Source organism: Meriones unguiculatus, chromosome 12, assembly GCF_030254825.1.
Source record: "Meriones unguiculatus strain TT.TT164.6M chromosome 12, Bangor_MerUng_6.1, whole genome shotgun sequence".
NCBI classification, from domain to species: domain Eukaryota; kingdom Metazoa; phylum Chordata; class Mammalia; order Rodentia; family Muridae; genus Meriones; species Meriones unguiculatus.
The window spans coordinates 92,364,048-92,378,990 of record NC_083360.1 but is presented as its reverse complement, the minus strand read 5'-3'; the positions used below and the strand labels follow the sequence as shown (position 1 = coordinate 92,378,990).

General features: G+C 39.3%; 1 protein-coding gene across 1 annotated transcript in view; it reads left to right on the top strand.

Moving 5' to 3' along the window:
* Positions 1-1,135: 1,135 nt before the first annotated feature.
* Positions 1,136-14,943, top strand: part of Pnpt1 (polyribonucleotide nucleotidyltransferase 1) — a 31,930-nt gene continuing 18,122 nt past the window's right edge. The window contains exons 1-13 of the mRNA XM_060365122.1: positions 1,136-1,344; positions 3,644-3,704; positions 4,413-4,487; positions 5,105-5,210; positions 7,409-7,458; positions 8,563-8,626; positions 8,722-8,769; positions 9,578-9,691; positions 9,836-10,022; positions 10,673-10,724; positions 11,210-11,267; positions 12,516-12,612; positions 12,926-13,028. Of these exons, the coding sequence (XP_060221105.1) occupies positions 1,166-1,344; positions 3,644-3,704; positions 4,413-4,487; positions 5,105-5,210; positions 7,409-7,458; positions 8,563-8,626; positions 8,722-8,769; positions 9,578-9,691; positions 9,836-10,022; positions 10,673-10,724; positions 11,210-11,267; positions 12,516-12,612; positions 12,926-13,028 (1,194 nt within the window). The 5' untranslated portion in view covers positions 1,136-1,165. The remainder of the gene's footprint in view (positions 1,345-3,643; positions 3,705-4,412; positions 4,488-5,104; positions 5,211-7,408; positions 7,459-8,562; positions 8,627-8,721; positions 8,770-9,577; positions 9,692-9,835; positions 10,023-10,672; positions 10,725-11,209; positions 11,268-12,515; positions 12,613-12,925; positions 13,029-14,943) is intronic.

The window sequence follows — 14,943 nt, the reverse complement described above, 5'->3', positions numbered from 1 at the left end:
ACAAAGGGATGAGCCATCTTGTCAGCCTCAAAGCAGTGTTTCTTAAATTTGAGCAGGATTCCTTCTTTCTGAAAAACTCTCTTGTTTACCTCAGTGCTGATACTTTTAGTTACAATGTTAGTTAAATGTCTACAAATGTATAACATGATGCAGACTCATTATTCTTGTAGCCTTTGAAAAGCTACCTGTCTCAAAAAAGTAAATAATTTCAAACCAAATTACACTTTAATTAAGCATATCTTAAAGCAATAATGTTTTACTTAAATAAAATTGCCACACAGAGCACATAAGGTATTATTTTGATGCAGTTTAATCTGATGATGAAAGAAAAAAGAAAAAAGGATCTATGAGAAACACTGCTCATGGATTCTAGAATGTGAAAACCTCAGAAATCAGTCTCAGGGGCTGCAGCCACAAGAAGTTATATTTTTGTCTCTGTGCTAACCTAAAACTGACTAGCATAACATAGTGGGGGGGGGGAAGCTCTGCCATAAACTTCAATGTTTATATTTGCTTGAGTTTATGACACAAAATTAGATTGCCAGTAAGTTACAAAGATACACTTCTTCCTATCTTTATGCACTTCCCCAGCATTTACAACTGAATGAAAGCTACATTGTTCAAGGGGTTCCCCCCCAAAAAAAGCTGTTTGTTTTGGTTTGGTTGTTTGCATATGTGTAGGTACACGTGTGTGTAGGTGCTCGGGCTTGTATGTGGACACATAAGGTGTCTTGCTGGATAGCACTCCACTTTTTACACGAACCTAGATCTTAACAGAACCAAATAAACCTGTGTGGTTCAGCACCTATTTATTGTTACCTACTTTTATTAAACACGTTATTCTGAGTTCCTTTTAAACCGGGGTAACACACAAACACACGCACACAGCATTACTAAAATGGCTTTCTTTAATTCTGTGTAATTTGTTTTTTTCTTTTTTTACGGTAGTCTTTGCTTTTCGCTGGTAAGGATAAAAAAAAAAAAAAAAAAAAAAAACAAAAAAAAAAACGCGTTCTGTGGTTTGACCCTCTCGGAACCACGTAGACAGACGCTAAGTCTCGCTTTCCCGGCGGCGCCCAGGCACCACCGTACCGGAAACGCGCCAGGCCCCGCCCACGCCGGGCTGACCAATGAGGCCTCTCGGGCCCTTGGCGCGCTGGGTGTCATGGCGGCCTGCAGGCAGTGCTGCCGGTGCCTGCGGCTGCGGCCGCTGGGCTGCGGCGCCCTTGCTCCCCTCGCTCCCCTCGGCCGGCCCGGGCAGGCTCGGGCACCCACCAGTTTGCAAGTGCGAGCTTTGTGGGACAGCGCCGGCCCCCGAGCGGTGGCGGTGGACCTGGGACACAGGTAAGGAACGGCGGCGCTCGCAGGGTCCCCACGCGGTGCCCTGCCCAGCCACCTCTGTAGGCAGCTCCCCGGGGTGGGACGCCAGCAGCGGGAGGCCCTGGAACCTCTTCACCCCAAACCAACCTGAATTCGAGACTTCCCTTTCCGGGTTGGAAGTCTGTCTCCCTGGGCCCTCCCTTTTCCGAAGCTGGCCGCTGCCCTTTGCCTCTTGCTCCGTGGTGGACTTCCTTGCTGAGTCTGATGCACGCAGGCCCCTGACATCCTTCTCTGTGTCTTCCGAGACCTCGGTCTCGGTCTCTGAAGTAGGAAACCTACCACTACCACCTCGAGTTAACGCGTTGTCAGTGTGTGCTCCAGCTCAATTGATTGCCAATAGCTAGGCCAGGGTGATCCGGAGTTGGGACTGTGATTTTATTGACTATTGAATGCCAGTTGTATGATTCACACAGTCCTGTAAAACCTGCAATGAAGGTACGATTACCTTCATTTTGTAGTTAAGACAACAAAAGGTCAAAAGGTACACTTCTCAGAGTTAACAAAACTGGGACAACCCCCCCCCCTCCACAGACACACACACAAACCCCAGAGGCTACCCATGTAGTATGGGTCCTCTGTGTATTTGGAGATATTTTATACATATAACAATGAAAAGTAAATTGTTAAGAGGCAAATTTAACAACAACAAAAAGAAAATACCATCAATTTAAGTTTTCTTAGAAACAACCAAAAGCACCTGTGCTCCTCCCCCGAAAAACCTTTCTGCATTATCAGAATTCATTAAACAACAATAAATACACAGACTATCAGTTCTCTTAGCCATTTGCCAAGTAGTTCTAATTTCCTTTGATACAACCTGGCTCTTTTGCAAAAGGGATTTCTTTTATTCAGCTGTCAATTAGTAATATCAGCTTTCAGATTGCACATTACAGCTTGCACAGAGTGACTGCAGAATTAAAGAGGCTGCATAATTCAAGTATTTGAAAAGATTTACCAGACGCGAGGCAAAGAGTGAAGACAAATATAGAGAGACTGCTGCTGGTAGTCCCATTTGGAGAGCTGTTGGAGGTCCATAGAGCCAAGCTACATGGTGGAGCTCAGCTGAATATGTAAGGTTCAGAACTGGGTTCAGAGGGATGGCCATACAGATATGAAGACCAACAACAATTTGAGGGGCCATCCACCCAGTGGGGACCAAACTCAGCTGAAGCTTTAGGGACAGTCAGTCCTCTGCCTGTCAGTCCTTTGACACACAGCAGGTGCTCAAGCAGCAGATCAATGTGTTTGTCACTATTGGCATCATTAGATGTCTTTCTAAACGGTCCAGGGGAGGGTGTGGCACTGTTCGTTCACTATCTTTGATGAGTTCTTGGCCCTGTTTTTTCTTAGACCCTTTAATATACCGATGTGTTCATATATGTGTTCTTGATATATTTGATAAGCTTATAGAGCATACCTTTTTACTTTTAGAACTAAGTTATTTATACATCTGTGCCTTGTGGGTAGTTCTAGACAGGAGCTGGTATTTACTTGCATGAGATACATCATCCTCTGTGTTTGGGCTTTTGATGTCACATCAAAACACATTTTCTAATCTAGTTTATGGAGATTTACTCCTACTGTTTTTTTCCTAAGAGTTTTAAACTTGCTCTAAGAAAACAATACCTAAAATGTATGGCTTTTTATTTTTGTATTGAGTATGTGGCTTTCCAGCCATCTCACATCTTTGGCTGAAAAAAGACTTTTTTCCCTACCATTAAATTGTTTTGACACCATTGTTGAACATGAAAGTCTTTATTGTTATTATTGCTACTAAGTTTCTAAGCATTCAAAATATTGTTACTTCTCAGAAGTAGCATTTTAGGGTAGCATAAAAATACTGTTATATATCAAAACATGAAAGTCTTTGTAGTCAATATTCAAAAGTTTATATTTTTTTCAGAAAGTAATAGGGAAAATTTTAAAAGTATGTTAATAGGGTAGAAAAGAGTTTGTGTGTTAGGTTTATACAGCCAACAAGGCAAGGGATAAGAGATGAGAATTTATAATTAAGAATCTTGTTTTCTCCCTAAAGTACTTTCTGTCTCCTCCAGACGAATCCTTTGCCTTGGTTTCTATCATCTATAAGCTGTACTTAAATCTCCTTTGTGCTTTTGGTGATCACAAATCCTGCTTACTTATGCTTTTTTATGAAGGGGGAAACATGAAGATTGTGAGCCTTTTTTTTTTTTTTTAAGTAAAAAAAAAAAAGTAAACACTTGTACTAGTGTCATTTTGTATTTAAATTTTTATTTTTAAACAGAAAATTAGAAATATCCTCTGGAAAACTGGCAAGATTTGCAGATGGCTGTGCTGTGGTGCAGGTAGGAAACTAGTCTGTTTTAGTCATAGTGACTGGCTATTTTTGTACCATTATAAGTCATCAGTAATCATGGTATCAGGAGTTGGTTCAGATACTAGTATAGGTATTTCTAGTGTCAGAACTGTGCTAGGCCATCAAAGCCAGTGTTGGATATATTACATGACCTTTAAGTTCTCTTCCAAGTACTGGGCCTCATTGTAGACTAGTAATAAAATCTGCTACACTTTTCTAGAAAAGGTGTTTTCACTGTTCTTTTCATAGTAATTCTTGGAAATTTTTTATCGTCTAAATTTCCTCTTAAAGAGTAAAAAATATGATTCTGTTCATTGACATAACTAAGCTATTAAGCCATTTCTTCATGTGAAAAGCTCAGTGAATATTCTAATACTGAACTTGGTCAGATAGAAAGGATCAAGATTGGACTGGTTGTAATTACATGAAATAAGAGATTTTTTGTTGAGCCAGGCTTAGAGGTATAAGCATTTAAACCCAGTTCCCTGGACCTCTACTGGCAGAAATAAGTAGATCTCTGTGAGTTTGAGGTCTACATAGTAAATTCCAGGCAACCAGGGCTATTAATAAGACATTATTTCAAAAAAGATAGAGATCTTTCATTGAGTTTATTTGGAGTGGGGTTTCATTCAATTGCTGTTTATCCATTAATGCCTGATTTCAAAGAAATTTACTGTTATTTGTGTGTTCAATCAAGTCAGGTGATACTGCAGTTATGGTCACAGCAGTCAGTAAAACAAAGCCTTCACCTTCCCAGTTCATGCCGTTGGTGGTAAGTATTTGCTTACTTACCTGAGTCTCTAGAATGGTATAAATGTAGAACTTGTAATACCCTGTTAGGTGTCTGAGGTTAAAATTAAACTCTATAGCAAAGAGTAGCCTCAGACGTTTGAGACTGTGTTGATTACAAGACTGACCTGATTGCTAAAGGTATGCTTACTCCAGAATAACCAGCCTGATGAGGTTGGTGAGAGTGCGGGAGGACTTGTATGTTAAGGAAGCAATGAACTCGTTTTTTGTGGGGTTTCTGCCATTTTGGGTCTGCAGCTATATGTTAAGTGAATTCATTAGGATTTTTGTGTCTTTCTAACATGATGAGCAGCAGTCAGTTATGTGTCACAGGCTTGATGCACAGAGAGCAGGGGAAGGGGACTATGAAGTAGTAAGATGCAGCAGTCACGTGACTGCGAAGTGCAGGGCTTTGTTTCAGTGGTGGGTTGAAGCCCTCTGTGCTCTCCCTCCCTGAGAAGGTGTAAGAGTGCTCAAAGCGACTGCTTGTAGTCTAGAAGACGTTGTTGCTAACTTCCAGAAAATTGGTGCTTTTGTTGCAAATCTTCGGAGAGACCTTGTTACCCAAAAAGGAAGCTTGATTCTTGATTGCTATCTCAGGTGGACTACAGACAAAAGGCTGCTGCTGCGGGTAGAATCCCCACAAACTACCTTAGAAGAGAGATTGGCTCTTCTGACAAAGAAATTCTTACAAGCCGAATAATAGGTAAGCGAGCAGCCAAGGCCCCTCCCTCCCCCACTGTGCCAGTGTTCACATCGCTTCTTTTCCATCTGCATTCTACAGTGTCTCCCAGACTGCCTTTCACTGTATGACTGTCAGTCTGCTCCTTCACTCAGATGTATGTTCATGAGAGGAAAATCCTCACCGCCAAATCCTTATACCTAGTGTACTACCTGGTGAAGAAGCATTCAGTAAATACTGAATGAATCTGTTGAACGGGTGCATTCCATGCCCATGTCTGTTCTCTGATAAATTTATTCCCTTGTGGTTTTTCATTTTTATGTTCAACTTACTAACTAACTCCTAAAAGCATTGTATTTATCAGCTATTGAAGTATATCAACTTCCAAGTCTTTTTGTGAAGGAAGAGGCTTGAGTGTTGTGGGGTGCCAGAACCCACCAGCAGAGTCCAGCAGTTCCTGAGTGGGGAGTGAGGATTGAAATAATTAAAGCAAAGTCATACTGCACTTGGGATTGGCTGTCAGTAAGACTGCAGCGTGAGCTTATTCCACAATTCCTTTTTATAGGCAAAGCTAAAACAAGTCACATCAATACAAGAAAGAAGTTTGAGGAACTGCCAAACTTTTTTTTTTTTTTCTAAAACTACTTCCCTGTAGCAGTTAAGGTCCAAGGAAGGTATCACAAACAAGTTTTAGGGAACTTGGTGAAACTTCCTCTTTTCTCAGTTTCAAGGTAAAAGCCTGGATGAAAACATTTTTTGCTGATTAACAGAACACCCTTTTGCTCAACCATGTTTATAGCAGCTTTATTCATAATAGCCAGAACCTGGAAACAACCCAGATGTCCATCAACAGAGGAATGGATACAGAAATTGTGGTACTTTTACACAATGGAATACTACTCAGCAATTAAAAACAAGGAAATCATGAATTTTGCAGGCAAATGGTGGGATATAGAAAAGATCATCCTGAGTGAGGTATCCCAGAAACTGAAAGACACACATGGTATATACTCACTTATATAGACCTATAAGATAGCATAAACATACTAAAATATGTACACCTAAAGAAGATAAACAAGAAAGAGGTCCAGAAGTAAGATGATCAAACCTCATCTAGAAAGTCAAAGGGGATGGACATTGGAAATAGGAGAAAACAAGTAATAGGAGAGTAGCCTACCACAGAAGGCACCTGAAAGACTCTACCTAACAGTGTATCAAAGCAGATGCTGAGACCCATAACCAAGCCTTCGGCAGAGTATAGGGAATCATATGAAGGAAGGAGGAATTAGTATATCCTAGAGGGGACAGGGAGCCCCACAAGGTCTAAATATATCTGAGCACAGGGGTCTTCTATGAGACTGTTTATCCAACCAAGGATCATGCATGGATATAACCTACAACCCCTGCTCGGACATAGCCCATGGTAGCTCAGTATCCAAGTGGGTCCCTTAGTAAGGGGGACAGGAATTGTTTCTGACATGAATTCATGAGCTTCCCCTCCCCACTGAGGGAGAAGCAGCCTTGCTAGGCCACAGATAAGGACATTCCAGCCATCCTGAGGATACCTGATGGGTGGGGGCCAGATGGAAGGAGAGGAGGACACCCCATCTCAGTGGACTCTGAAGGGGGCAGGGAGATGAGGGAGGGAGGGGAGGATTGGGAAGGAAAGACGGAAAGAGCTACAGCTGGGATACAAGTGAATGTATAAAATTATTTAAAAAGAAAAAACACCCTGACAAACAAAGCAGCTCTCCACAGTGGGGGTGGTGAAATCAAGGGCCATCCACAGTAGGCAAGCATTGTACTAAGTTATATTTATAAGTATTCCTCAGTCACAATAAATCAAAAAACTATGTTCGTTTTGTCTTGCTGGTCTTCAGTCTCTTCCTCTGCTTTGTTAGGTAATGGTCTGCATTAATGAAAGTATTGATGTTTATCAATTTTTTTTTCTTTTTTTTTTTAAGTTTTTGAGACAGGGTTTTCCTTTGTGTAGCCTTGATTGTCCTGGACTCATTCTGTAGACCAGGCTAGCCTCCCAACTAACAGAGATCTGCTTCCCCAAATACTGGGAGTAAAGGCATGTGGCAGCTATGAATGCTTTTCTTAACACATGGTCTTTTGTTTGTGTCTGACATATTCAACACCTATTATGTTAGTTCAGTAGCTTTTATTCTAAAACATCTCTGCAAGGCCATTTAATATATTTTCTTTTGTTTTGACAGATCGTTCAATTCGACCTCTCTTTCCAGCCGGCTATTTTTATGATACTCAGGTAAATTCTGCTTTGATTTGTTACTAGACATTATATTTTTTAATTATTCAATTTCTATGACTCGAGAGAAAGCTTTGTAAAGAATTTTGATACTTGTGCGTTCTACTTTGAGTCATTTCAAAAGGCAGTGCTTGGGAAAACTGCATGTGACTGGTGCCGCTGACGCCTGCGTTATGAGCAGGAATAAGTGGCTGTTGGGAACTCTCTAGGAAGGCTGAGTGAGAGTCTAAAACACCCTGTGTTAGGGGGCAAATGAGTGTGCGTAAACGACGGTTAGTCACGGGCGGCCACATGAGCGGCTGCACTTCGTAGGCCGGTTAATAGTAGCCCACTAGGACAACCAACATAGCTACCTGTTTCTATTTGGTTACAAGATAGAAATCTCTGTAGCTCAGGCTGGCTCTAAACACTTCACAGCAGCCTAGGCTAGCCTCAGACACATGGCAGTCTGTCTGCCTTCGCTTCCAAGTGCTGAGGTTACAGCAATGAGCCATCATGACTAGCTTATCACAGCTAACTTTTATAACATCTTTACTTCTAGGCCTTCTGAACTTCTATTTTAACTTTTTAAATATGTTTTTCTTTCCTCGTGGTGATTATACTTTAGGTAGGCATACTTAGGTAACTATTTACTTAACTGCACTAAGTAGGTATACCTTTGAGAGAATATCAGAACCTCAAGGAAATTGTTCTTTAAGAATTTAGCACACAGGTACATCATTGCAGCGTCAGCTGATAATAATGCAAATACATAGCTAACAGTTAAAGAATACTTGCATTGTAATGTACTTTAGTTCTCACATGAACCCCTTAGGAATATGCCATATTTTTTTTTCTTTCTAAAGATGAAGAAACAGAACTGGGGAGGTAGCTTGGTAGTAAAAGCAAACCCTAGGTTCAACAATGCCCAGTAGCCATACATACACACCATTAAAAAGAACAAAAAAAGGAAACTCAAATTTTAAATGCCTAGTGTCAAGAATTTAAGTGATGTTAACTCTAAGGGATTTGGATATTGATCATATAGTTCTAATATTTTAGGCCAGGTTGCTGATTACAATCCTCCATGTGTCTGTATGTCTAATTTGTTTCCTTTATTGCCAGGTTCTTTGTAATCTGCTAGCAGTAGATGGTGTCAATGAACCTGATATCCTAGCAATTAATGGTGGTAAGTATAAGAACACCAACTAAAATGATCACTGCTGATTTTTTAAAGCAATGAAATATTATAATTTCAGTTTTTTATTTTTCTCCCTTTTAAAGCTTCTGCAGCCCTCTCCTTATCAGATATCCCTTGGAATGGACCTGTTGGTAAGTTACAGTTTGAAAGAATGAACCACTGTTTATATTCTTTTAGTAATGATGAACACGTTATTGGTGCTGATTTATTGCTTCATGGGAAGCTGAATGCATTCCAAGATTTCTTGCAGATCATTCAGGCATTCTCATCCTTACTTTGGATTTTGTCACCAATAACCAACTCTGTTGCAGTGTTATTGATTTTGTGGCCCTAGACTTCTTAGATCCCTTCATATTTGGTATCTTAGCTCTCTTTACAGTGGAGAATTACCAGAGTATATACTTTCAAGATAAAACCATCATGTTTGTAACTTATAATTCTGTAAGTTGTAACCAGGCAATCAGTGAATGACTGAGTGTCCTCAGTGCTAGCAGCTGGGCTAAGCAGTGAGGAGAAAAGGCCATCAGAGTACTAACAATAGAAAACTTAAAGAAGCTCTTCTTGCTTTTAGCATGAGTAAGGGAAAGATACAAACATGGCACAAACAGGCCAGGCTGTCAAGTAGGGCTTCTCAGCATAGCCGGTATGTCAGTGAAATGTTAGTGAAAGGGGTGCAAGCTTTTTTTTTTTTTTTTTTTTGGACAGAATAATCTGGACAGAACATAAACAGACGTGCCAGAAATGGTTAACTGGACTGATTCAGAGCATTCCACTGAGCCAACAAAGTAGGGTGGGATAGGATGCTTCCTGGACCTTAACAATGGGAAAAATAGAAATGTCGTGCTGTTGTCAAAAAGACAATGGTTTGAAGCCCTTACTAGAATAACTGAAAACTGCAAGTTTCAATTAAACAGTTGCCAACATTTTAATATGTTTTAGGGGCAGTCCGAATAGGAATGATCGATGGAGAATGTGTTGTTAACCCAACAAGAAAAGAAATGTCTTCTAGTACTTTAAATTTAGTGGTTGCCGGAGCACCTAAAAGCCAAATTGGTAAATAATTTAGATGCATTCATTCTGGATTTTACTTGCAACATTATACTTTCTTTTGTTATTTGTATCTTTGTTTTATATTCAAAAATACTACATTGGTAAAGGTTCTAAGACAGTAACCATCCTCTTACTTTCTCTAACTAGTCATGTTGGAAGCCTCTGCAGAAAACATTCTACAGCAGGACTTTTGCCATGCTATCAAAGTGGGGGTGAAGCATACGCAGCAGATAATTCAGGGCATCGAGCAGTTGGTCAGAGGAATTGGTGTTGCCAAGAGGACACCCCAGAAGATATTTACTCCTTCACCAGAGATTGTGAAGTACACTCATAAGTAAGAACACCTGTGCACATGGGCAGCTGTCACTAGGTTCAGGTTCCTCTAAGAAAATGTACTTTCTATCGCTTCACGTGCAGCACTTTTCTGCTTTTAGTCATTACCAGAAATACCTATCTGATGCATATAAGAGGATAAACACAGTTAGAACACAAACTTCATCCACGACAAAAGTTTAAATTGTAAATGAAAAGGACAGACATTTGTTGTTTAAAAATCATATTCTTTATTTCTCAATGTCCAGAGAAAAGAGAATAAAACATAAGATATTTGAATATCTAGGAAACCATTGGATTTCTCAAAAAGAAATGGGTTTGAACCAGCCCTGTACCCAGTGCTTAGACAGTGCTTGGCAATGCTTAGAACAGACAGGGAGGCACTGAGCAAATAGTGAATCTAAGTTGGGATTAAATGAGCAATAAAGAGGAAGTGGGGAATGGTGCCATGTGAATGATTTGGCTGCTGTGGTAAGAAATCTGGTCTGTGTGGTATTAAGCACATTAGCAGTGACATGCAGGAATATCTGATCTTTGTGAAAGGCTTATTATTTCATTTGTAGCTCACTGCCATTTATAATTTGTCTCAGTTATAAAAACTTCATAGTTTAAATATTCAAATATTGTTAACATTTATTTTATACTTAATAGACTCGCCATGGAGAAACTCTATGCAGTTTTTACGGATTATGAACATGATAAAGTAGGTATACCTTAGAAGATGACTTCTGTAACTCATACAATTTTGTTTGTACATATTATTCCTATTAGGGATGTGGCTCAGTGGTAGATCAGTTGTCCAGCATTCATGAGGGCCTTTCATAGATTGGCAGCACTGTAATAAATAAATGAATCTCTTAACAAAATGTTGAATGAAGCAGTCCTCTTTTGAGAGCTCATAACCACACCTTGTATTCATCTTGCTTCCTTTCTGGTGCCTTTCTTCTTGTTAACTCTAATCTCTTGCCTTCAACTGGGTTTTTCTTTGTAAAGCTAAGTCAAAGTCTACCTGTTCTTTTCTTAATACACACTTTAAGGAAATGTGCAAATACATACCTGAATTAATTAAATCAGGTTTTACCCTTCCAGGAATGTTACTATTACTGTTCTTACAGTGTGTTACTTATGTAACATTGACAATAGAAGTGTGAATGTCATGTTTATACACTAATATCAATGCTGTTTTAGATTTCCAGAGACGAAGCCGTTAACAAGATAAGATTAGATACAGAGGAACAACTAAAGGGTAAATTCTATTTTCACCTTCAAAGATGTTGAAAGAAAAACAAATTTTTTTAAAAAACACATAGATTTGTTTTCATATTTCAATGTTAAGACCTTGAAAAACGATTATTCTCATAGTTCTTCAGTTTTATCTTAAATTTGTAACGAAGATAGATAAGAGGGTGACTGTCACATTAACTTTGAGAGGTCTGGCTAACAGGTTTGGGTAGGCATCTAGGAAATAATGCATGTAAAATGTTCCTTTCTTATCTGTTTCACTATCTTTAGGTGCTAGTCCTGTAGCCTATCATTTGAAAATCTAAAAACTGCTCTTTAAAATTCTTGAGTTAAAAATGAAAACACAGCCAGGCAAAACTTGGGAGGCAGAGGCAGGAGGATCTCTGTTAGGTCCAGGTCAGCCTGATCTACATAGTTCCAGGACAGTCAGGGTAATGTAGAGAGAACCTGTTCAAAATCAAGAAAACAAACAAACGAAAACCAGTAGTTGAGACTATAGCTCAGTGGTAGAGTGTTTGCCCAGAATGTGTGAGGCCCTGTGTGCAACCTTCAATACTAAATAATAATAATTAACAACAACAAAAAAAAACTTTAATAAATTATTGAGTCTATCTGTGAGATTATAGTACCAAAAATACCTGGTTTATGGAGATTAAATGGGTTAAGTCATGTACATCTCTGTACCTGGCACACAGGCATCATTCAGCATGATGCTTTGTTATTCTTTACGTTGTCTGGGACCACACAGGGTAGACTTTTAGATTAACTCTTCACAGTCACTAAGCAGAGTATCTTACTGTAGAACATCATTCTTGTAGTAACTTGAGTATGGCTTACAGTTCTTGTTAATTTTCCACCAAGAGAAAAGTGCCCTCTTGTGGAAGTGTTTATCAGATTTTAAAATAAAAATTCTTCTGCTATATTTATGTTAATGCGATTACCTGTAATTATCTTCAAAAGTTTAGGCTTTTATATTAAATCTCTTTTACCAAGAATAAGAAGTGATGGTCAGCAAGGTGGCTCAGCAGGTGACAGAACTTGCTGAACAAGCTTCAAAATCTGAGTTTGATCTGGTTTTAAAAAAAAAAAAAAAATTAAGCTAAATTCCTAAACTGGCGTATATTCTCAGGAATATATGCTCAGCCAGGTCTCTTGGCTTATCATTACAATACTAGATTTGATGCTGTGAACCTTGGAGAACTTACATTCCAAAAGGATAAAAGCTTTGTTTTGATTTGTCTCTTTTCTATAGAAAAATTTCCAGAGGCCGACCAATTTGAAATAATAGAATCCTTCAATGTTGTTGCAAAGGAGGTTTTCAGAAGTATTGTTTTGAATGAATACAAAAGGTAACTATGTCTTCCTGTGGCAGAATTGAAGTAGGTGCTGTGCCTGCAAGTTGTCTTGAGGGAAGAAGCTGGTTTCAGAGAGTAAGGAGTAATGTTCCTTTTATAAATGAGCACCTACTGGGGAGCTCTCCTGCTGTTGAGTCACACCTCCACACACTGACTCGGTGGAAGCTAGAGTGGAACCCAAGCATTTATATTAGTGTTTAAAGTTTTAACAAGTTACTGTAGGCAGCTGGCGTTTAGAAATTAATGGTGGAGATAAAGAAATCTAGTTTTTCTGATTTCCCATGTGGCTTTACTACTTTTCTTACAGGTGTGATGGGCGAGATTTGACTTCACTTAGGAATATAAGCTGTGAGGTAGATATGTTTAAAACACTTCATGGATCAGCATTATTTCAGAGAGGACAAACACAGGTAACGTGTTTGGAAGTCACTTAATTATATCTTGTGGTTTATTACGGTAGGGCTAAATGTTGATTATTTAACTTTATAATTATTACAGCAGTGTAGCTAACCCACAATTACAATCAATAAAAGACACAGACACCTGATAGATTTTTCAAATAGCCTTATCTTATCTGGGGCAGGGCAGATATTAACCCTCTAAACCTTTACCTCCCAGTCCCATCCCAGGCTACCTTCCACCCATAATCCCATAAATATTTCCTTTTTCTTCATCTGGGCCACTTCCCATCCAGGCTGGCATATGTTTCTCCCATGCTCTCTCCTGCTTCCCTCTTCTTCCCAGACCAGTGTCTCCAATGATCCTTCTGTTCCCAAAGCCCTTGAACTTTAGCCATGCCTACCTTCTGCCCTGCCCAGGTCTTTTAATCAGCCAATCAGGGATTATTGGGGAACATTCCTTCTCATCACATGCGTACAGAGACAGTTGAACGTTATAACCATGCCCATGGCAGGGTGGTAACAAGATCTCAAGGCACCTGCATGAATACACAGCACCAGACCAACCGCCAACAGTATCTGCTCTAAGTTGTGTGTGGTGTGTGTGTTTTGTGTGTCCTTAATTTGAAACCAGGGAACCTCTTTTGTTGTGTACAACTATATTTGCCAAGAAAGCTGGCCTGTGGGTTTCTGGTGATTATACACTGTCTCCACCCCCTATCTCTCCATAGGTGCACCAGATTTATAGATGCATACTACTGTGCCCAACTTTTTTGTTTGTTTTTTTTTTTTTTTTGAGAAAGAGTATCTGGGCTGGAGAGATGAGTCAGCTGTTGAAGAGACGACTCACAACCAAATATAAGAGACAGAGTCTCCTGTTGTTTTATTGTGATGACATCACTATTGTAGCCTAGCCTGGTCTGAAACTCATGAGCCTCTTGCCTTTGCCTTCTGAGTACCCTGAGAACTGGCATGACTTAATGTGTTTATTAATAAAATTTAAATAATATCAAGGTATAATTTAGTGTAGTAAAGTATACATTTTTAACAATATATGGAATTTTTGTGTATGTTTTTTTTTTTTTAGTTGTTTTGTTTTTAGACTCCCACTATGTAGTTAAGGCTGGCCTGGAGGCTCACTGCAGCACAGGCTGGCATCAAACTTAGGTTTCTCCTGACTGATTGACGTGGTGTTCCACTTAGCCTGATGCTTAAAGTGTTTGATTTGGTATGTTTAAATTTACATACCTGGTTAACATTTGCCATAATTAAGAAAATAATGGCACAGGGCCATACATAGCTCAGTTTATCTCTATAGTTCCTTTTCCCTGCTCTGCTCTCTACAGGAAACTGCTTTTGTTGCTATATGTTCATTTCATTTTCCAGAACTTTTGGGTATTTTTAGTTTAATATTAAAAGCACAAAATTAAGTTACTACTTCTTGTTTTAGGGTTCGCTGTCATTGTTCATCATTCATGATCTTTGCGTGCTTTCTACATTTACTTCAAACCTGTCTTACTCTTTCTTTACATAGATACCTGTTCTCTGATATTTACATTGTTCCAATATTCACTTGGTCATTTACCCCTTTGTTTATCCATTGTTCCTGTATGGTTTAATGCTTGATGCCTCATTTTCTTACATTAATCATGCTTCATTTTGCTAACCGAATAAGCACGAAGTTGTATCTTGTTGCTTTAGTTTATTTGAGAATCTCCGTATGTGGTCTAGTGAACGTGATCACTGTGTGAGCCACGCCCACGAAGACTGCATACCCATTTTCATGCAGATCATTTCACCTAGAGTGTGTGTCTTGAACTTCCTTCTGCCCTCATTACTTTTGGGCTGATTTATTTTTCATTTTTAACATTACTTACAGTACTGTACCTGCTATTTTGCAATAATTTATCTCCTTTTTACTTTTTAT